Source organism: Chiloscyllium plagiosum, chromosome 12 (assembly GCF_004010195.1).
Source record: "Chiloscyllium plagiosum isolate BGI_BamShark_2017 chromosome 12, ASM401019v2, whole genome shotgun sequence".
In the NCBI taxonomy this organism is placed as follows: Eukaryota; Metazoa; Chordata; class Chondrichthyes; order Orectolobiformes; family Hemiscylliidae; genus Chiloscyllium; species Chiloscyllium plagiosum.
The window spans coordinates 3584788-3607293 of record NC_057721.1 but is presented as its reverse complement, the minus strand read 5'-3'; the positions used below and the strand labels follow the sequence as shown (position 1 = coordinate 3607293).

The 22506-nt window shown below is 46.3% G+C and overlaps 1 protein-coding gene across 2 annotated transcripts in view; it reads right to left on the bottom strand.

Moving 5' to 3' along the window:
• The window catches only part of vegfd (vascular endothelial growth factor D), a 33853-nt gene extending 14440 nt beyond the window's left edge, over positions 1–19413 (bottom strand). Inside the window, exons 1-3 of one of the 2 annotated variants that reach the window (XM_043700300.1) lie at positions 18748–19413; positions 7925–8117; positions 7642–7832 (exon numbers count right to left, since the gene is read on the bottom strand). In XM_043700300.1, the coding sequence (XP_043556235.1) occupies positions 7642–7832; positions 7925–8117; positions 18748–18840 (477 nt within the window). In that variant the 5' untranslated portion in view covers positions 18841–19413. Of the gene's footprint in view, positions 1–7641; positions 7833–7924; positions 8118–17580; positions 18246–18747 lie in introns of those variants that run through there. The other variant, XM_043700299.1, reaches the window with a different exon arrangement.
• Between the last annotated feature and the right edge of the window lie 3093 nt (positions 19414–22506).

Below are 22506 nucleotides of genomic sequence, written 5' to 3'. Positions count from 1 at the left end.
TGCAGGTCAGGTGAATTGGCCATGCTAAATTGCCCGTAGTGTTAGGTTAAAGGGGTAAATATAGGGGTCTGGGTGGGTTGCGCTTCAGCGGGTCGGTGTGGACTTGTTGGGCCGAAGGGCCTGTTTCCACACTGTAAGTAATCTAATCTAAAAAAAAATTCTCTATATCCTGCTGTAACCTGCCACATCCTTCCTCACTGTCAACAACTCCTCCGACTTTCGTATCATCTTCCTGCTTTAAAGGAATACCCAGAGAGAAAAGGTATTTCATTTTCCTTGAAGTGGCAAATGGTCAGGCATTTAAAGGACAACTTGGAACCTTCACATGACCCAGTGGCCAATGGGCTGGTGTAGGTCTTGCTGGGACTATGGAGGACATAACCCAGATTACCTTCCTCGGAGGAGAATAGCAAACCCAATGGTTTTATCTGACAATCATTTGTTCTCTCAATGGCGCTATTACTGAAACTAGCTTTCAATTCCAGGTTTATTCATCAACTTCAAATTCCATCGTAGTAGGATTTGAACTCTTGTACCCCGAGCAGTAGTTTGGGCCTGTGGACTGTGAATTCAGCCACATAACCACTACAACATGACCTCTCCTGTGCATCTCATGATATCATCCCTGACTCAATACTAATGTTAAGGTTTAACCTCCTTGTTTTAGACTCATCCACTAAAAACGAAAGATTAGCTAAAAACGTTTAAATATCTGCAACATATCAATTAGATCACCTCCTAATCTTCTACATTCGAAGTACGTTCCATCTTACTTCATGTATCATAATTAACGCCCAGTTTCAGGGAAGGAAATGTTATCTGGTTTGGTCTATATGTTCCTCTAGACCCCAGCAATATGGGTGACTGAAATGGCTGACCAAGTTCACGGTCAATTGTCAATTGGTAATAAATGCTGGCCTGGCCAGTGATGCCCCCATCCCATGGCTAAATATTTTAAAAATCTTTAATCTCTGTCTCCCAGTCCCAAACATTTGCTTCCAACTCCATAAGTTGCCATTTTTATTGGTTGTTTCTTGTGTGCAAACATATGAATTACGTTTGCCAAGACAATAGAAATGACATCAATTGCCACTGCCTTATCTATCATTTAAGAGATCTCAACTAGGTTTGTTTGACATGGCTTACCTGTTGTAAATCCACCCTGTGTTTTTCTGATTTGATCCCCTCAAATGCTTGACCACTCAAACCCCCAAAAAACAGGTTTGAGTAACGTTTCTACGTGTGAGACTAATGGAGCTATCATTTCCTCGTTTCTCTCTCTCTCTGGCACGTGTTACATATTGGATTAACATTGGTTGTTTTCCAATCCAGAGGGTCAATTCCTTCAGAAAATGACTGAAACATCATCAGTTTCATCTCTTATTTTTAATACCCAGGGGTGGAAACAATAAATCCTGGAGGTTTAATCCATTTTCCGTCTGATTAGATTTTCCATTGCCATGTGTTTTTTTTAACTGATATTTAATCAGATACGTTCTTCCCTTTGGTTTGCTCTAATTTATTCTTTATCTTGGGATAATTCTATTGATCTATTAATCTACCTATTTATCCTGGCACTTGATCCTCATCCACTGTTGTGAAGCCTCTTGCCAAGTAAGTCATTCATAAGTCTTCTATTTCCTGATTTCCAGTTATAATACAATTACAGCGCAGATGAAACCATTTAGAGTCATAGAGATGTACAGTGTGGAAACAGACCCTTTGGTCCAACCTGTCCATGCCGACCAGATATCCCATCCCAATCTAGTCCCACCTGCCAGCACCCGGCCCATATCCCTCCAAACCGTTCCTATTCATATACCCATCCAAATGCCGCTCAAAAGTTGCAATTGTACCAGCCTCCACTATTTCCTCTGGCAGCTCATTCCACACATGAACCACCCTCTGTGTGAAAAAGTTGCCCCTTAGATCTCCTTTATATCTTTCCCCTCTCACCCTAAACCTATGCCCTCTAGTTCTGGACTCCCCAACCCCAGGGAAAAGACTTTGTCTATTTATCCTATCCATGCCCCTCATAATTTTATAAACCTCTATAAGGTCACCCCTCAGCCTCCAACGCTGCAGGGAAAACAGCCTCAGCCTGTTCAGCCTCTCCCTATAGCTCAGATCCTCCAACCCTGGCAATATCCTTGTAAATCTTTTCTGAACCCTTTCAAGTTTCACAATATCTTTCCAATAGGAAGGAGACCAGAATTGCACACAATATTCCAACAATGGCCTAACCAATGTCCTGTACAGCCACAACTTGACCTCCCAAACTCCTGTACTCAATGCTCTGACCAAAAAAAGGAAAGTATGGAGAGCTTGAGAAGGAGTGGCCATCTTCACTGGGCTCATTGCAGTTGTAGTGCAATTTTTGTTGCACCTGTCCCTTGAGCTATATTGTTGGATGATTTACACATTGATAAGAGTGAGGGCCATTAAACATACCATTACTTTGGCATCCAAATTCCACATACGATGGGATGCTTTTGACATGTACCATTTACTAAGTTAGGTAGAGAATGCCATTTTGTTCTGATTGCCTGCAGCACTAAGTAAATCCCACACACTTCTGAACCAATCACATTTCCTATGTAATAGCCCAGTGCTTTCAACCGACTCAAGATCTTCCACAACTGAGGCAAACCCACTGTTCGCATCCTCAAACTTCTATTCACAGGTCGAGTTAATAAGGAAAATGAAGGTTACATGTTTCCCAGTTATCTGGACATGTTAACCTGATCCATAGCATTACGTTCCTGCGTTTGTGCAATAAAAACATGCAGCTATTCCTTCTCCTAGGCTGACTGTCATCCACTGGTTTGTCTGTCCAACTGGACTTTTCTCTTCTTTGGGCTCTATCTCCACCTATCATTCACTCCATACCCCTTCCTCCCCACCCTATGTTCTGTATAAGAAGACAATTTTTTCCGAGCTACCATTAGTTCTGAGGAAGGATTACTAGACCCAAAATGTTAACACTGATTTTTTTTCCACAGTGGTTAACACTGCTACCTTACAGCGCCAGAGACCTGGGTTCGATTCCAGCCTCAGTCTGTGTGGAGTTGGCACATTCTTCCCCTGTGTCTGTGTGGGTTTCCTCTGGGTGCTCTGATTTACTCCCACAGTCCAAAGATGTGCAGGTTGGGGTGAATTGGTCACGCTAAATTGTCCATAGTAGTCAGGCATGTGTAGGTTAGGTGGATTAGTCAGAGATAAATGTAGACGAATAGGGGAATGGGTCTGGATGGGTTACTCCGGAGAGTTGGTGTGGATTTGTTTGACCAAATGGCACATTTCCACACTGTTGGGAATCAATGTTGCCAGACCTGCTGAGCTTTTCCAGCAATTTCTGTTTTTGTTCTTCCAGTGTTACTGGGTCAAAATTCTGGAATTCTCTTCCAGAAGATGTTGTGCCGAGGATTATTCCTAATCTAAACTAAATAACCTAAGCTACGCTCCCCTCAATTCACTGCTGTCCATGTGCATGTCCAGCAGTCGCTTAAATGACCCCAATGACTCTGCTTCCACCACCACAGCTGGCAACACACTCCATGCATTCACAACTCTCTGCGTAAAGAACCTACCTCTGATGTCTCCAAACCTTCCTCCGAATATCTTTAAACTATGACCCCTTGTGCCAGTCAATCCTGCCCTGGGGAAAAGTCTCTGGCTATTGACTCTATCCATGCCTCTCATTATCTTGTATACCGCGATCAGGTCGCCTCTCGTCCTCCTTCTTTCCAGAGAGAAAAGTCTGAGCTTAGTCAACCTCTCTTCATAAGACAAGCCCTCTAGTCCAGGCAGCATCCTGGTAAACTTTCTTTACACCCTCTCCAAAGTCTCCGCATCTTTCCTATAATATAGTGACCAGAACTGGACACAATATTCCAAGTGTGGTCTCACTAGGGTCTTGTAGAGCTGCAGCGAAACCTCGCGGCTCTTAAACACGATCCCCGAATTAGATTAGATTAGATTAGATTAGATTACAGTGTGGAAACAGGCCCTTCGGCCCAACAAGTCCACACCGACCCGCCAAAGCGAAACCCACCCATACCCCTACATTTACCCCTTACCTAACACTACAGACAATTTAGTATGGCCAATTCACCTGACCCTGCACATCTTTGGATGGTGGGAGGAAACCGGAGCACCCGGAGGAAACCCACGCAGACATGGGGAGAACGTGCAAACTCCACACAGTCAGTCGCCTGAGGCGGGAATTGAACCGAGTCTCTGGTGCTGTGAGACAGCAGTGCTAACCACTGTGCCACCGTGCCGCCCACTAACAACCCTATCCATTTGGGTGGCAACTTTGCGGAATCTATGCACTTGAACACCCAGATCCCTGTGTTCCTCCACACTGCCAAGAATCCTGTCTTTCATCCTATATTCAGCATTCCAGTTCGACCTTCCAAAATGCATCACTTTGCATTTATCCAGGTTGAAATCCATCTGCCATTTCTCAGCCCAGCTCTGCATCCTGTCTATGTCGCGCTGCAGCCTGCAATAGCCCTCAAAACTATCAACAGCACCTCCAACCTTTGTGTCATCTACAAATTTACTAACCCACCCCACAACCTCCTCATCCAAGTCATTTATAAAAACTACAAAGAGCAGAGGCCCAAGAATAGAGCCCAGCGGGACCCCACTCAACACTGACCTCTAGGCAGAATACTTTCCATCTACAACCACCCTCTCTGCCTTCTATCAGTCAACCAATTCTGTATCCAGATAGCCAAATCTCCCTGTATTCCATACCTCCTGACTTTATGAATGAGCCGACCATGGGGAACCTTGTCAAATACCTTGCTGAAGTCCACATACACCACATCTACTGCTCGACCTTCAGGGACCTATCTCCTCACCTCCTCAAAGAACTCAATAGGATTTGTGAGGCATGACCTGCCCCTCACAAAGTCATGCTGACTGTCCTTAATCACACTATACTTTTCCAAATAGTCACAAATTCTTTCCCTCAGAACTCTTCTGAAACCTTGCTGACTACAGACGTAAGACTGGCTGGTCTGTAATTGCCAAGGATTTCTCTATTCCCCTTCTTGAAAAGAGGAACAACATTTGCCTCCCTCCAATTCTCCGGTACAACTCACGTGGAGAGTGAGGAGGCAAAGATCCTCACTAGCAGCTTAGCAACCTCCTTTCTCCCTTCCCAGAGCAGCCTAGGATAAATCTGGTCTGGCCTTGGGGACTTATCAATCTTAACGTTTGCCAAAGTTTCCAGCACATCAACTTCATGAATCATGATCTATTCAAGCCTATTTCCCAGCTCCTGGAAGTTCTCATTCACAACAAGGTCCCTTTCCTTAGTGAAAACCAAAGCAAAAAACTCGTTTAGGGCTTCCCCTATCTGCTCAGACTCAATGCACAAGTTCCCTACCTTCTCCCTGATCATTCTCTTATTCCTCATGTATGAGTAAACTGTCTTTGGGTTCTCTATAATCCTTCCTGCCAAGCCTTTATCATGCCCCAAACTGGCTTTCCTCAGTCCAATTCTGAGCTCCTTTCTAGCAAGCCTGTGATCCTCTAAAGCTGTGCTAGATCCTTACTTCCTCCACCTTACATAAGCTGCCTTAATTTAAATAAATGTGAGGTGTTGCATTTTGTTGAGGCAAACTAGGGCAGGACTTCTACGTTTAATAGTAGTGGAGATAATTTCTGCGTAAGGAGACCTGGGGGTGCATACAGTCATGGAGTCCTACAGTATGGAGACAGGCCCTTTGACCCAGACTGGTCCATGCTGACCAAAAGGCCCATCCACGCTAACCCCATGTCCCTGCACTTGGCATATATTCTTCTAAGTCTTCCCTATTCATGTATTTGTCCAAATGCCTTTTAAATATTGTTAATATACCTGTCTCAACCACTTCCACTGGCAGCTCATTTCACATGCTAACCCCCTCTGTCTAAAAAAGTTACCCCTCAGGTTCCCTTTTGTTCTTTCCCCTCTCACCTTAAACTGATGCCCTCCAGTCCTCGATTCCCCAATCCTGGGAAAAAAACTGAGTGTATTCACCCTATCCATGCCTCCCATGATCTTATACACCTCTATAAGATACCCCGTCAGTCTCTGACACTCTTAAGAAAAAAGTCCTAGCTTGCCCAACCTCTGCCTGTAACTCAGATTGTTGAGTCCTGGCTACATCCTTGTAAATTTCTTCTGCACTCTTTCCAGTTTAATAACATCCTTCCTATAGCAAAGTGACAAAGACTGAACACAATACACCAAGTGCAGCCTCACCAATGTCCTGCAACATAACTTCCCAACTTCTATATTCAATGCCCTTTTAATTTTATACTATCATCTACACTATCTACACCTAACATTGTGTCTCAATGCCCTGACTGATGAAGGCCAGTGTGCCAAAAGCCTTCCTCACTGGCCTGTCTACCTGGGACTCCACTTTCACAGAATTGTCAACCTGAACTCCAAGATCCCTCTGTTTCTCTACAATTCCTTAAGGCCCCAGCATTCATCATGCAGATGCGTACTTCTTTGAAAGTGGCGTCACAGGTAGACAGGGTGGTGAAGAAGGTGTTTGGCACATTTGCCTTCATTAGTCATAACATTGAGTACAGGAGTTGGGATGTCATGTTGTGGCTGTGTGGGACAATGCTGAGACCACATTTGGAAAACTGCATACAATTCTGGCTTCCCTGCCAAAGGAAAGTTGATGTTAAACTTGAAGGGGTGCAGAAAACATTTACAATGGTGTTTCTGGGACTGGAGGGTTTGACTTATAAGGAGACGCTGAACAGGCTAGGCCATTTTTCACTGGAGCATGGGAGGCTGAGGGGTGACCTGGCAGAGGTTTATAAAATCATGAGGGGCATGGATAGGGTGAATAGCCAATGTCTTTTTCCCAGGATAGGGGAGACCAAAACAAGAGGGCACAGGTTTAAGGTGAGAGGGGAAAGATTTAACAGAGGCCTAAGGGACAAATTTTCACACAGAGGGTGCTGTGTGTATGGAATGAGCTTGCCAGAGGAAGTGGTGGAGGCTGGTACAATTGCAACATTTAAGAGGCTTCTGGAAGGGTTTAGAGGGAAACAGGCCAAATGCTGGTAAATGGGGCGAGATTAGGTTAAGATATCTGGTTGGCATAGACAAGGTGGACTGACAGGTCTGTTTCTGTGCTGTACATCTCTATGACTCTATGACTGTATCAGACCTATTATGGATAAATGGAAGGGGAAGTGGATTGTGATGGGTGGCAGGCAGCTCTGCGGGCTGGACACCCAGTCTGATGCTCTCAGGAGAACAATTACAATACCACGATAAAAGCAAACTACTGCGGATGCTGGAATCTGAAACCAAAAGAGAAAATGCTGGAAAATCTCAGCAGGTCTGGCAGCATCTGGAAGGAGAGAAAAGAGCTGATGTTTGCCAAAGCTCAATTACAATACCACTCCTGAAACTAACCAGTAAAACACAGAGGCATTGCTGTAAGCTGTCATCAAAGAGAAGGTACAATGAAATCTCGAATTGGAAGCTTTTGAAGATTAGCACGTATTCTGTGCTCTCAAAACAGCCAACCAGTATCTAGAGTAAGTAAAGACTTAGGACCATAAAGCAACCACTGTAAACGGTGTAGAAAAGGCCAGAGATATGGCAACCACCTCTTTGTGGATGTAGGATGTGCTGATGTTCTTGCAAACCAGGCTCTCTTCATTGCAGCAGCCCCCACACCGATACACCGACACACACGGGGGCTTGAAGAATGTATTGGTGCTTCGTCCAAGTTCCTTAGCAACATCAACACAGGATTCCCTGGGGACGCACTGAGTCCTCTGCCATTCTTCATCGATGGCTGCACGGAAAACAGAGAGTGAGTTCGATTCCCCGGGTCAGCGGGTAAAAGAGAAAGGAAGGGAACGCGGCTTGGGAAAGAAGGGGTCTTACATTTGAGTGTGTCTGCGTCGTAGTACAGAGAAGCGAACCTGGTCGATCGTGATCGCGTGTCAAATCCCGCCAGGTACTTTAATTTTTGGTGGCATTTCCACCGCTTCCAGTCCGAGGAATTAATAATTGACAGCAATTCCCTCACATTGGAAGCAGCTCTGATCTGCTGTTCTAAACTTGCCCTCTTCTGCTTCTGAAAGGCAAAAAAACACAGAGGCATGGTCAATGGATATTGTTTGGGGCTGGAGGTAGGTTTGCCATGCAGTGTCCCCAGGCTCGGTGTTTGGAACCCCGCTCTTTCTGTTATATATTAATGATCGGGACCTTGGTGCGCAGGAAGCAGTTTTAAAGTTTGCAGATGACATGGAGCTTGCACACAGTGAGGAAGACACTTTGGAACTCCAAAAGAATACTAACAGGTTGGTGGCGTGGGTGGACGGGTGATGGGTGAGGTTCAGCAGAGAGAAGTGTGAGCTGATGCACTTTGGTTGGGAAAACATGAAGAGCAGAGAGACCTGTGTGTTTATGTGCACAGAGCGTTGAAGATGGCAGGACAGCTGCAGGACAGCAGTTCATAGAATCCTGACAGTGTGGAAGCAGGCCATTCAGCCCATCAAGTATCCCGTCCTATCCCTGTAACCCTGCATTTCCCATGGCTAACCCACATAGCCTGCACATCCCTGGGCACAATGGGGCGACGAATCATGGCCAATCCACCCTGACCTGCACATCTTTGGACTGTGGGAGGAAACTGGAGCACCCGGAGGAAACCCACGCAGACACATGGAGAATGTCGGGCTGTTCAACTACTGGTATGGCAACTGTACCATCCAAGATCAGAGACGGTTACAGAGAGTGGTGAACTCAGCCCAGACAATCACAAAGGCCAACCTCCCATCTACAGAATCCATTTACCAGGCCCGCTGTCAAGGAAAGGCCGCCAGCATTCTCAAAGATCCATCCCACCCTGGCAATGTTTTTCTACAACCTCGACCAAGGGGAGAAGGTACAGAAGCCTGAACACACACACCAGCCGGTTTCACAACAGTTTCTACCCTACTGTTGTAGGGCTCACAGAGTCTTAACATTCGCCTGTACCTGTGTTTTGGTTTTTGCCACTGTTTACCTATTATTTACTTATCTAAGCGACGTAACTCTGTGATCTGCCTGTATTGCTCACAAGACAAAGCTTTTCACTCTGCCTCGGTACACATGACAATAAATTCAATTCAATTCAATGTGCAAACTCCACACAGTCCACCCGAGGGTGGAACTGAACTCAAATCCCTGGTACTGTGAGGCAGCAGTGTTAACCACTGAGCCACCATTAATAATACAATACACATATTGTATTCTCGGCTTTATTAATAGGGGCATGAAGTACAAGAGCTGTACAAAGTCTAAATCTTAGGGATGAAGGGAAGATGAGACTGTCGCTGCCAGTGTCCAGGATTATGCTGACTTTAAATCATGTGGGCAGTAGCTGGCTGTTTGTTCCCCAGGAGTGTTTACCATTTAGGAAGGCTGGTATGAGCTTCCCTCACCACTCTGAGCTGGAACAGTCACACACTTTGGAATTAAGGAAATTCGTTGTTGTAATTCTTCCCTCAGACAGCAGAGGGCACTCATTGATTAGAGTTTGCAGACACACATTCCAGATCATGCTGGATTCACAATAACCACATCAATTTAACCCCAAGAGCTTTATAACACAGCATGTTTTGTTGTATTGATTTACTTAGGCACACACTTGTGTGATCTGGAAGCCGAGTCCGTGCTTCGGAAGCAGATTCACTTTTTCATTTTATCAAGGTGGGCTCAGTTTCTTCCTTGGAGACAGTGAGGTCTGCCAATTCCTGAGATCAGAGTTGAGAGTGTGTTGCTGGAAAAGCGCAGCAGCTGAGGCATTCCTTGTCAGTTACTGGTATCCAGTCTGTCTTTAAAGCGAGTGCATTTTTCTGCGAAGTTCAAGGACTAGAGTCAAATGCACAAGAGAAAAATGAAAGTTAAGTCAGATCCCCGGATGAAATATCCAGGTATTGCAGTGGGGTGATAGAGGAGGCAAAATCCCCAACTCTCCAAAGACCTGGAGAAGTCTTCACTCTGTTATCTCTGAAAGATTCTCATGAAGGACCGTGGTATGTGGAGTTACACCTCCAGCATTTGTAGTCCCATCATTGAGAGCATCTCAACCAGCCTCTCATCCCGAACAAAGATTCAAACTCTCACAGGCTGGGACAAATCCGATCTATTGTTTCCTTAGAATGTATTAAATGTTGCAGAATAGATAAAGCAGAGTCATGGGACCAACACGCCATGGTTTGTGCCTGGCCTTTGACATATGGACAAAGATGCCAAGAGCAATTATGTGATTTTGGAAGGCTCCTTCAACATCACCTTCCAAACCTACAACCACTTCCAACTGGAAGGACATGGGCAGCAGATACATGGCAACACCTCCATCTTCAAGATCCCCTTCAAGTCACTCACCATCCAGACTTGGAAATGTATCGCTGCTCCTTCAGTGTCGCTGGGTCAAATTCCAGCAAACACTTCTCTAACAGCATTGTAGATGTCTCTACATCCCCACCAAGGTCCACAGCGGTTCAAGAAGGCAGCTCACCACCACCTTCTCCAGGCCAACTAGAGACGGGCAATTAACGCTGGGCCCGGCCAGTGACACCCACATTCTGTGAATAACTAATAGAGACAATAAAGTTGCACAGTGTGTCACACAAGGCAATGTCAGCTGAGATGACCAGAAACATCCTCAAAGAGATGGAGTGTCTTACAGGATGCCAATGAGACGGAGAGGCGGCGTGGTTCAGTCAGGGAATACCAGAGCTTAGAGCCTCAGCAGCTAATACTCACAGAGTCATACAGCATGGAGACAGGCCCTTCGGCCCAACTAGTCCGTGTTACTAGGTTTCCTAAAGTGAACCAGTCCCATTTGTTTGTGGTTGGCCTATATCCCTCTAAATCTTGTCTATCCATGTACCTGTCCAAATGTATTTTAAATGGTGTAATTGCTCCAGCCTCTACCACTTCCTCTGGCAGCTCATTCCATACACTCACCATCCCATTTAAACTCTATTTAACTACTTTCTTTTTATTCTTTTGTACCACAAAATGGCACTGGTCTGTGGCAACACAGCACTTGTCCCAAGATACAAGTGACAATGAATCATTTCTTCACCCCTTCGGTCCCTTTTAAGTCTTTTCCCTCTCATCTTAAACCTATGCCCTCTAGTGTTTGGACTACCCTACTCTGGGGAAGAGACCTTTGCTATTGACTTTATCGATGCCCCTCATGGTTATATAACCCACTGTAAGGTCACCCCTCAGCCCGTGATGCTCCAGGGAAAAATGTCCCAGCCGATTCAGCCTCTTCCTGTGACTCAAACCCTCCAGTCCTGGTATCATCCTCGTAAATCTTTTCTGTACCTTTTCTAGTTTAACAACATCCTTCCTGTAAGAGGGAGGCAAGAACTCTACGCAGTTTTCTAAAAGTGGTTCAACCAATGTGCTGTCCAGATGCAACACGCCCTCCCAACTCCGATACTCAATGCTGATTAAAATTGGGGATAATCAAGAGTTGGATAAGTGGCAATATCTCAGAGGGCTGTGGGTTTGGAGGGGGATTTCAGAGATTGGAAGGAGGCAGGGTCACGGACAATGGGGTTTGCAAACAAGGACGAGAATTTTAAACTTGAGATGATTCGCAGGCAGGAGCCAAGGTATAGTGGATTGGCAGGCGTAGCGGACTTGCTACAGGTCAGAGAACAGGCCAGCGAGGTCTGGAAAAGAGGGCTTCCATGGAAGAGTCATGTCTAGAGGTAGCAGAGGCAATGGGCAAGTGTTCCAGTAACAGATGAGCCGATGCACGTCCAAAATAGTGCAAGTCGCCTCAGTGCAGGAGATGCTGGGATGTGACTTGGTTGAGGGCAGCGTTAAGTTGAATTGGTTGAGCTCACAGGAGGAGGTAAGGATGCAGGTTCCAGGATGTGGGAATAAGAGCAGCTGCAGACTGGAGTAGGGACGCACCAGGAATTCATGTCTGCCCATTCACGGCCTTGCGTTCGATGTCAGATCAGATAGTGTCAAAGGACAGGTCTGACAAAGGAGAAGGAATTGGCAGAGGACTAAACAGAACGTTTCAGAGAACACCTCTGGGACACCCGGACCAACCAACCCAACCACCCCGTGGCTCAACACTTCAACTCCCCCTCCCACTCCACCAAGGACATGCAGGTCCTTGGACTCCTCCATCGACAGAACATAGCAACACGACGGTTGGAGGAAGAGCGCCTCATCTTCCGCCCTCCTCCCTACCTTTTATCTTAGCCTGCTGGACACACTTTTCTCATTCCTGAAGAAGGGCTTATGCCCGAAAACGTCGATTCTCCTGTTCCCTGGATGCTGCCTGACCTGCTGTGCTTTTCCAGCAACAGATCTCCAGCATCTGCAGTCCTCACTTTCTCCTAGAGGACTAAACACACTGGGAATCAACAAATGACAGCGCTTGCATTTCTGTATCGCCTTTCGCCACCTCTAAAACACTTCAGAGCCAGCGAACTACGTTTGAAATACAGGTCGCTGTTGTAAAGTACAGAAATGGAGCAGCCAACTTTGCAAACAGAGTGCATGTACAAACAGCAATGACCAAGTGGTATTGGTTCAGGGATAAGTGTCAGGGCAGCAAGAGAACTCTCCTGCCATTCTCCAAACTGTGCTGTGCCCACCCAAGTGGTTCGACATCCCTTCTGAAAGGTGGCACCTCTGTCAGACTGGCACTCCCTTGGTACTGCAGTAACCCAAGCAGCCTGGATTTAGTGCTCAAGTCTGGAATCTGAGCGCATTGTAGGAATTTCCAGGAATCTGATCGAATTAGGGCCAGACTATTCAGGAGCGATGTTAGGAAGCACTTTGACAACACAAAGCCTGGTAGATGTCTGGAACGCTCTTCCACAAATGGCAGTGGATGCTGGGTCAGTTGTTAAGTTTAAAGCTGCGATGGATAAAATTTCGTTAAGCGATGTTATTAAGGGAGATGTACCAAAGGCAGGTGTATGGAGTTAGGCCACAGATCAGCCAAGATCTCATTGAATGGCAGGACAAGCTCGAGGGGCTGAATGGCCTCCTGCTGTTCCCACGTTGCTATGTGTCGGGCCTTGATTTCTTCAGCTTCCTTATTTAAGAGACAAAACTGCCAGCTGCTGATTGGCAGCAAAGGGTTCCCTCCGGGTGCTCTGGTTTCCCCCCACAGTCCAAAGATGTGCAGGCCAGATGAATTGGCCGTGCTAAATTGTCCACAGTGTTAGGTGCATTAGCCAGAGGGAAAGGGGACCTAAGAGGCAACTTTTTCACGCAGAGGGTGGTACGTGTATGGAATGAGCTGCCAGAGGAAGTGATGGAGGCTGGTACAATTACAACATTTAAAAGACATCTGGTTGGGTATATGTATAGGAAGGGTTTGGAGGGATACGGGCCAAGTGCTGGCAAATGGGACAAGGCCAGATTGGGATGTCTGGTCATCTGGACCGAAGGCTCTGTTTCTGTGCTGTATGACCCTATGACTCTGAAAGGACTCTCTAGTTTGTACCTCTTACACGCGATGCTCGGGTTGTGTTGTAGTGTCTTAGAGAAGTCTTTCAGCTCAACCTTCTGAAGTGAGAGATTGACACCACTAGAGGGGGCCGGTGATACAGTTGTTCTCTTACTGACCAGCAAATCTGAGGTCTATTAGGAGAGGAGACCAGAACTGTTTTTAAAACTAACCAAGTAACACCAAAGAAAAATTAAAACGGGTTACAAAGATCTTTAAGGCTAAACTAGAAAGTCAACCAAATTAGACTGTAAGACCTTCTTTAAATATATAAAAAGGGAAAGGAGAGGCCAAGGTGAATATAGGCCCAGTCCCTCTCCCACTACAACTCCCAGGTCATCTCCTCTGCCCTGAAGCTGTTCAACAATGTCCTGAAACGGACTTGCTACTATAGCCACATTTGCTTCCTCAGTGCCTGCCTCCATAACCAACTCATCCCCAAGGCTTGTCCGACCTGCCTATCTTCTTTTCCACCTATCCACTCCACCCTCTCCTTCCTGACCTATCACCTTCAGCCCCTCCCCCACTCACCTATTGTACTCTATGCTACTTTCTTCTCAACCCCACCCTCCTCTCCTTTATCTCTCCACCCTGCAGGCACTCTGCTTCTATTTCTGATGAAGGGCTTTAGCCTGAAATGCCGATTTTCCTGCTCCTCGGATGCTGCCTGAACTGCTGTGCTTTTCCAGCACCACTCTAATCTAGACTCTGGTTTCCAGCATCTGCAGTCCTTGTTTTTACTTGTTTTTACCGACCCTATCCCTCCATATCCCATGGCTAATCCACCTAACAGACACATCTCTGGGCATTATGAGTAGTTTAGCATTGCCAATCCACCCAAACTGCACATCTCTGGACTGTGGGAGAAAACTGGAGCACCCAGAGGAAACCCACATAGACATGAGGTGAATGTGCAAAGTCCACAGAGTTTCTCCCCACCCCCACCCTCCTCTAGCTTATCTCTCCACCCTTCAGGCTCTCTGCCTGTATTCCTGACGAAGGGCTTTTGCTCGAAACGTCGATTTCACTGCTCTTCGGATGCTGCCTGAACTGCTGTGCTCTTCCAGCACCACTCTAATCTAGACTCTGGTTTCCAGCATCTGCAGTCATTGTTTTTTACCTGAGCAAAGGAGATTTGGGAAATAATAATGGGGACCCAGGAAGTGGCAGAGAAGTTAACTAAATACTTTGCATCAGTCTTCACAATGGAAGCGTTCCAAAATTACTAAATAATCGACGGCTGAAAAGAGAAGACATCAGTACAATAACCACTGGAGAAACATTACTAGGGAAGCTAATGGGTAAAAGATCAGGCCCCCTGGACCTGAGTTCTAGGACATTAAAGGAGGTAGCAACAGAGAAAATGGATGCATTTGGTAGTTTTTTTTTAGATTAGATTCCCTACAGTGTGGAAACAGGCCCTTCAGCCCAAACCAACAAGTAACCCACCCAGACCCATCTCCTTCTGACACTATGGGCAATCTAGCATGGCCAATTCACCTGCCCTGCACATCTCTGGAGGAAACCCACACAATCACGGGGAGAATGTGCAACCTCCACACAGACAGTCGCCCGAGGGCTGGAATCGAACCTGGGACCCTGGTGCTGTGAGGCAGCAGTGCTAACCACTGAGCCACCGTGCCACCCCTAAAGTCTTTCAGGGATCTTCAGATTTGGGGAAAGTCACAGAGGATTGGAAGATTGCTCCTATTTTGGGTGGTACGGTGGCTCAGTGGTTAGGACTGCTGTCTCACAGCGCCAGAGACCCGGGTTCGATTCCAGCCTCGGGCGACTGTCTGTGTGGAGTTTGCACATTCTCCCCGTGTCTGCTTGGGTTTCCTCCGGGTGCTCCGGTTTCCTCCCACAGTTCAAAGATGTGCAGGTCAGGTGAATTGGCTGTGCTAAATTACCCCATAGTGTCGGGGTGAATATTGGGTAGGGGAGTGGATCTGGGTGGGTTACTCTTCAGAGGGTCAGTGTGGACTTGCTGGGCCGAAGGGCCTGTTTCCACACTGTAGGGAATCGAATCGAATCGATTCTAAAAAGGGAGGGCGATTTCAAACAAAAAGGTAACAAAAGGCCAGGTAGTGTAACAGCTGCCATTGGGAAAACGTTAGAATCTATTACAAAAACGATGTGCGGGCAGAGTGTTTGGGAATAAATACGATGAAGCAAAGTCAGCATTAGCTTGACAAAGGAGGAATCATGCCTGTTAGAAAAGCCACTAGTTAGACCAAAGCTGGAATGCCATGTACGGTTTTGTTCCCCTGATTGAAGGGAAGATACGTTGACATTGGAGGCAGTCCAGAAACGGATCACACAGTTGATCCTGGATATGGAGAAACTGTCTGTTGAGGAGAGATTGAACAGGCCGAGCCTGTACTGATTGGAGTTTAGAAGATTGTAAGGCAGTCTTACTGAATCAGACAAGTTTCTTAGGGAGCTGAGGTAGATATGGAAAGTCGTTTCCCCTTGTGAGACAGTCTAAGACTAGAGGGCACAATCTCAGAATAAGGAGATGTCGATCTAAGATAGAGATGAGGAGGACCTTTTTCTCTCAATAGGTTTCTGAACCTTTGCAATTCTTTTCCACAAAGGGCCCTTGAGGATAAGTCATTAAAAGTGTAATCAAGGCTGAGGAGACAGACTTTTTTAGTCAGGAAGGGGTCAAGGGTTATGTGGGGAAAAGGCAGGCAAGTGGAAGTTGAGGAATATCAGGTCATCCATGATCTCATTGACTGGCAGGATAGACTGGATGGGCTGAATGGCCAACATCTGCTCTCATGTCAGAGAGTCATAGAGATGTACAGCACGGAAATGGACCCTTTGGTCTGACTCATCCATGCTGACCAGATATCCCAACCTAATCTAGTCCTGACTGCTAGCACTTGGCCCATATACCCATCCAAATGTATTTTAAATGTTGCAATTGTACCAGCCTCCACCACATCCCCTGGCAGCACATTCCATACACGTACCATGCTCTGCATGAAAAAGTTGCCCCTTACGTCCTTTTTAAATCTTTCCCCTCTCACCATAAACCTATGCCCTCTAGTTTTGGTCTCACCCACCCCAGGGAAAAGACTTTGTCTATTTATCCTATCCATGCCCCTCATAATTTTATAAACTTCTATAAGGTCACCCCTCAGCCTCCGACACACCAGGGAAAACAGCCCCACCCTGTTCAGCCTCTCCCTATAGCTCAGATCCTCCAACACTGGCAACATCCTTGTAAATCTTTTCTGAACCCTTTCAAGTTTCACAACATCTTTCCAATAGGAAGGAGACCAGAATTGCACACAATATTCCAACAGTGGCTTAACCAAAGTCCTGTACAGCCGCAACATGACCTCCCAACACCTGTACACAATATTCCGACCAATAAAGGAAAGCATGCCAAACGCCGCCTTCACTGCCATGATCTGAAGGGAGATGGGATCAAGTCCCAACTTGACAGCTAGCAGAATTGAAATTCAATTCATTCAGTTGCCATTTGTAAGCTCAATTCAGTAAAGGTGACCATGAGACTATTATCAGTTGTGGTATCGATCCATCTCATTCGCTAATGTCCTTGAGGGAAGGAAATCCACTGTCTTTACCAGGTCTGGCCTACATGTGACTCCAGACCCACAGCACTATCGCTGACTCTTAACTGTACTGAGATTACCTCAGGCACTCCATTCAGGGGCAGCTATGGGGTGAGCAACAAATACTGACCTTGTTAGTGACCAACACACCCTGTAAAAGTATAAAACAATTAAAAGAAGGATATCCCATCTTATGTTGGCACTGGGTAACAGCAGTGGACCGGGCTTGAGGGACTGAAAGGCCTTCTGCGACTTTAAAAAAAATAAATTCTCGCGTATGGGACATGCAAAATAAACTGAGGTCCCAGAGGGCACAAGCAGCAACCAATATAAATCGGGTGCCCTTCCTTGTATATTCTGACAGGAATGCTTTCCATGCAGTGCACAAACTAGGAGACACTTTACACTCGGATGTTTGGCAAATATCTGACCAGGAATTGGTGTCGCGATCAAAGTTCACCTACCAGCCTGGCGTCATGTTCTTCGTAAACACCCTGCAAAAGATGGAGAAGTGAAAGAATGATGACATGGAGACAAACAGCAGACAGCAGCTTCATTGTGACTCCTTTGATCTAAAGAGTTAATCGTGACTGCCACAATCGCTGTCTGGTCACACTCGGAGACCTTACAGCGGTGAACGCAAACAGCTCAGCATTACATTGCTTCTCAAGCATCTGAGTTCTTTGCCCTCCGAGTCTAATTACTGAGAATGTCTCGCAATTTGTAAGCAAGGCATTGTGATCCAGAGCAGATTTGTTACATATTCCAGGTCCAAGTTGGGTCACGGATCCATGCAAGAGGAAAAGTTGAGGTTGAATGGCAAACTATCCGAAGCAGCCTATGTAGCCAGATGCCTTGCAAAGGAGCCACGAAACATTGTACATTTCAGCATTAATCCTCAGGTTCAGCTCAAACACTGAAAACAAAGCGAGAAAGCAGATATTTCTTCGCTGGCACGAGCATCAGTTTTCTCCTGTGCAAACTTTAGGGAAGAAGTGGGGGAAAATTCCGACTGCGGCGCCTTCCCTCACTCTGAAAGAGTGGATCGGGAGATCATATTCTAAAGGAACTGGTGTTGTGGATTGCACAGAGCTGCATTTTCACTTTGTCTCAAATACTGTGACGCAGCAGGCCTCCTCACCAGAAGCATATGGTTTAAATGGGATCCAGACTTCAGTCCAGGCCCACACTACTGGCTTCTCTTCAAGACTTGCAGCATTACTAAACAGCACTCTCACACGCCATATCCACTGACCCACACATCACCCACACTCACACACGCCATATCCACTGACCCACACATCACCCACACTCACACACGCCATATCCACTGACTCACTCATCACCCACACTCACACACGCCATATCCACTGACAACAGCAGTGGACCGGGCTTGAGGGACTGAAAGGCCTTCTGCGACTTTAAAAAAAATAAATTCTCGCGTATGGGACATGCAAAATAAACTGAGGTCCCAGAGGGCACAAGCAGCAACCAATATAAATCGGGTGCCCTTCCTTGTATATTCTGACAGGAATGCTTTCCATGCAGTGCACAAACTAGGAGACACTTTACACTCGGATGTTTGGCAAATATCTGACCAGGAATTGGTGTCGCGATCAAAGTTCACCTACCAGCCTGGCGTCATGTTCTTCGTAAACACCCTGCAAAAGATGGAGAAGTGAAAGAATGATGACATGGAGACAAACAGCAGACAGCAGCTTCATTGTGACTCCTTTGATCTAAAGAGTTAATCGTGACTGCCACAATCGCTGTCTGGTCACACTCGGAGACCTTACAGCGGTGAACGCAAACAGCTCAGCATTACATTGCTTCTCAAGCATCTGAGTTCTTTGCCCTCCGAGTCTAATTACTGAGAATGTCTCGCAATTTGTAAGCAAGGCATTGTGATCCAGAGCAGATTTGTTACATATTCCAGGTCCAAGTTGGGTCACGGATCCATGCAAGAGGAAAAGTTGAGGTTGAATGGCAAACTATCCGAAGCAGCCTATGTAGCCAGATGCCTTGCAAAGGAGCCACGAAACATTGTACATTTCAGCATTAATCCTCAGGTTCAGCTCAAACACTGAAAACAAAGCGAGAAAGCAGATATTTCTTCGCTGGCACGAGCATCAGTTTTCTCCTGTGCAAACTTTAGGGAAGAAGTGGGGGAAAATTCCGACTGCGGCGCCTTCCCTCACTCTGAAAGAGTGGATCGGGAGATCATATTCTAAAGGAACTGGTGTTGTGGATTGCACAGAGCTGCATTTTCACTTTGTCTCAAATACTGTGACGCAGCAGGCCTCCTCACCAGAAGCATATGGTTTAAATGGGATCCAGACTTCAGTCCAGGCCCACACTACTGGCTTCTCTTCAAGACTTGCAGCATTACTAAACAGCACTCTCACACGCCATATCCACTGACCCACACATCACCCACACACTCACACGCCATATCCACTGACCCACACATCACCCACACACTCACATACGCCATATCCACTGACCCACACATCACCCACACACTCTCACACGCCATATCCACTGACACACACATCACCCACACTCACACACACCATATCCACTGACACACACATCACCCACACTCACACACACCATATCCACTGACACACACATCACCCACACTCACACACACCATATCCACTGACACACACATCACCCACACTCACACACACCATATCCACTGACACACACATCACCCACACTCACACACACCATATCCACTGACACACACATCACCCACACTCACACACACCATATCCACTGACACACACATCACCCACACTCACACACACCATATCCACTGACACACACATCACCCACACTCACACACACCATATCCACTGACACACACATCACCCACACTCACACACACCATATCCACTGACACACACATCACCCACACTCACACACACCATATCCACTGACACACACATCACCCACACTCACACACACCATATCCACTGACACACACATCACCCACACTCACACACACCATATCCACTGACACACACATCACCCACACTCACACACACCATATCCACTGACACACACATCACCCACACTCACACACACCATATCCACTGACACACACATCACCCACACTCACACACACCATATCCACTGACACACACATCACCCACACGCTCACACCCGCCATATCCACTGACCCACACATCACCCACACACTTACTAACACCATATTATAGAATCATAGAGCTGTATGGTATGGAAAAAGTTCCTATGGTCCAACTTGTCCATGCCAACCAGATATCTTAAATTAATCTACACCCAATTGCCAGCACTTGGCCCATATCCCTCTAAACCCTTCTTAGTCATATACCCATCCAAATGCCTTTTAAGTGTTGTAATTGTACCAGCCTCCACCACTTCCTCTGGCAGGTCATTCCATACACATACCACCCTCTGCGTGAAAACGTTGCCCCTCAAATCCCTTTTATATATTTCCCCTCTCACCTTAAACCAATGCCCTCCAGTTTTGGACTCCCCTACCCTGGGAACAAGACCTGGTTATTTCCCCTTTTCCATGCCCCTCATGATTTTATAAACTTCTACAAGGTCACCCCTCAGCCTCCGACGCTCCCGGGTAAAACAGCCCCAGCCTGTTCAGCCCCTCCCTACAGCTCAAACCCTCCAATCTTGGCAACATCTTTGTAAATCTGAACACTTTCAGGTTTCACATATCCTTTCTGTGGCAGGGAGAGCAGAATTGAATACTGTATTCCAAAAGTGGCCTCACCAATGTCCTGTCCAGCTGCAACTCCTACACTCAATACATTGACCAATAAAAACAATCATACCAGACACCTTCTTCACCATGCTGGCTACCTGCAACTCCATTTTTAAGGAACCTATGAACGTGCACTGCAAGGTCTCAACACTCACCAGGAATTTACCGTGACGTGTATCAGTCCTGCCCTGATTTGCCTTTCCAAATGCAGCACTTCATGTTTGTCTACATTTAAACTCCATCTGCCACTCCTCGGCCCCTCAGCTCATCTGATCAAGGTCCCATTGTACTCTTACGTAACTGTCTTCAACGGAGGCTCCACTGACCCGCACGTCATCTGAACACTCACACACTGAACCCACTGATCCTACGTAGTAATGGGTTCAAGTAATGGCCACTAATTCCTTGTCTCCTGCTCCTCCTAGCAATGGACTTTCTGGATAGTAAGGGGAACTGGATTATATTCTGGGTGCCGGTGCTTGGCCACAGAATGATGGCGCCAAAATTCTGTGGGTGCAGGGCAGTGCAGTACAAAAGGTGTGATGTCTAATTTTGCTGATTCGAAGCCCCAGCCCCTGGAGTAATGGCAGAGTAATGCGGCAGAAATCCTCTGGCTAAGATCATCCATGTCCAATCATTAGGAATATCACTGTGAAGGAAACAGAAGGCAGTGTACCCTGGGTCAATGAGACTACCTCTCAGTGTCACCAAAAGCCTTATCCTTAGTCCTTCAGCTATGTGCGACAGCTGCCACACGTCATTTAAGAATCTTCCAGCTCTGAAATCCAGTCTTCCCATCGAGCCTATGATAGCTCCTTGATAGAGCGCTCCAATTAATCATTTGCTTCATAAATTGGAAATAAATTAAAGTTATTTATGATCAGACAAATAAAATAAGGTCAACAGTATATTCTTAATGTACTTTAATCATTTCCTTCAGCGTATCAGGGAACATTTTACATTCAGCTGTTCACGTTTTTGATTTCTCACCTTCCTCTGAGACACGGCATTTGACCTCCAACCTCTTTGCTTTCTCAAATTCAGCCCAAATATCTTTGAAAGGTTTGCAGATTTCCTCCCGAGGATTCATGACATGCGCACTTGGACACAAGGGTCAAGTGGTTTAAATCCACCTCGTCCATTGTTTCGTTTATGTCAAACATTAAAACAGTCCTGTTTCTGTTAGTTTTGGGCAAGTTTTAGTTCCTGTACCAGTGTCTCGTTCATTTGCAGTGTTAGGACAGGCCACTTAGTGCCTGGTTTACTTTAGCAGCCCAATGCCCCACACTGTACTCTGGGTATATTCTATCGAGCCAAAAATGTGTTGCTGGAAAAGCGCAGCAGGTCAGGCAGCATCCAAGGAGCAGGAGAATCGACGTTTCGGGCATGAGCCCTTCTTCAGGAAAGCCCTTCTCCTGCTCCTTGGATGCTGCCTGACCTGCTGCGCTTTTCCAGCAACACATTTTCGGCTCTGATCTCCAGCATCTGCAGTCCTCACTTTCTCCTCGTATATTCTATTCGAACCAACCAGTAAACTGAGTGATAATTTTGCTTCCTTCCAAGCCACACTTTCATTGCTCGTCACTTTAATTATGATAATTGCAGCCTTTATTTACAACTG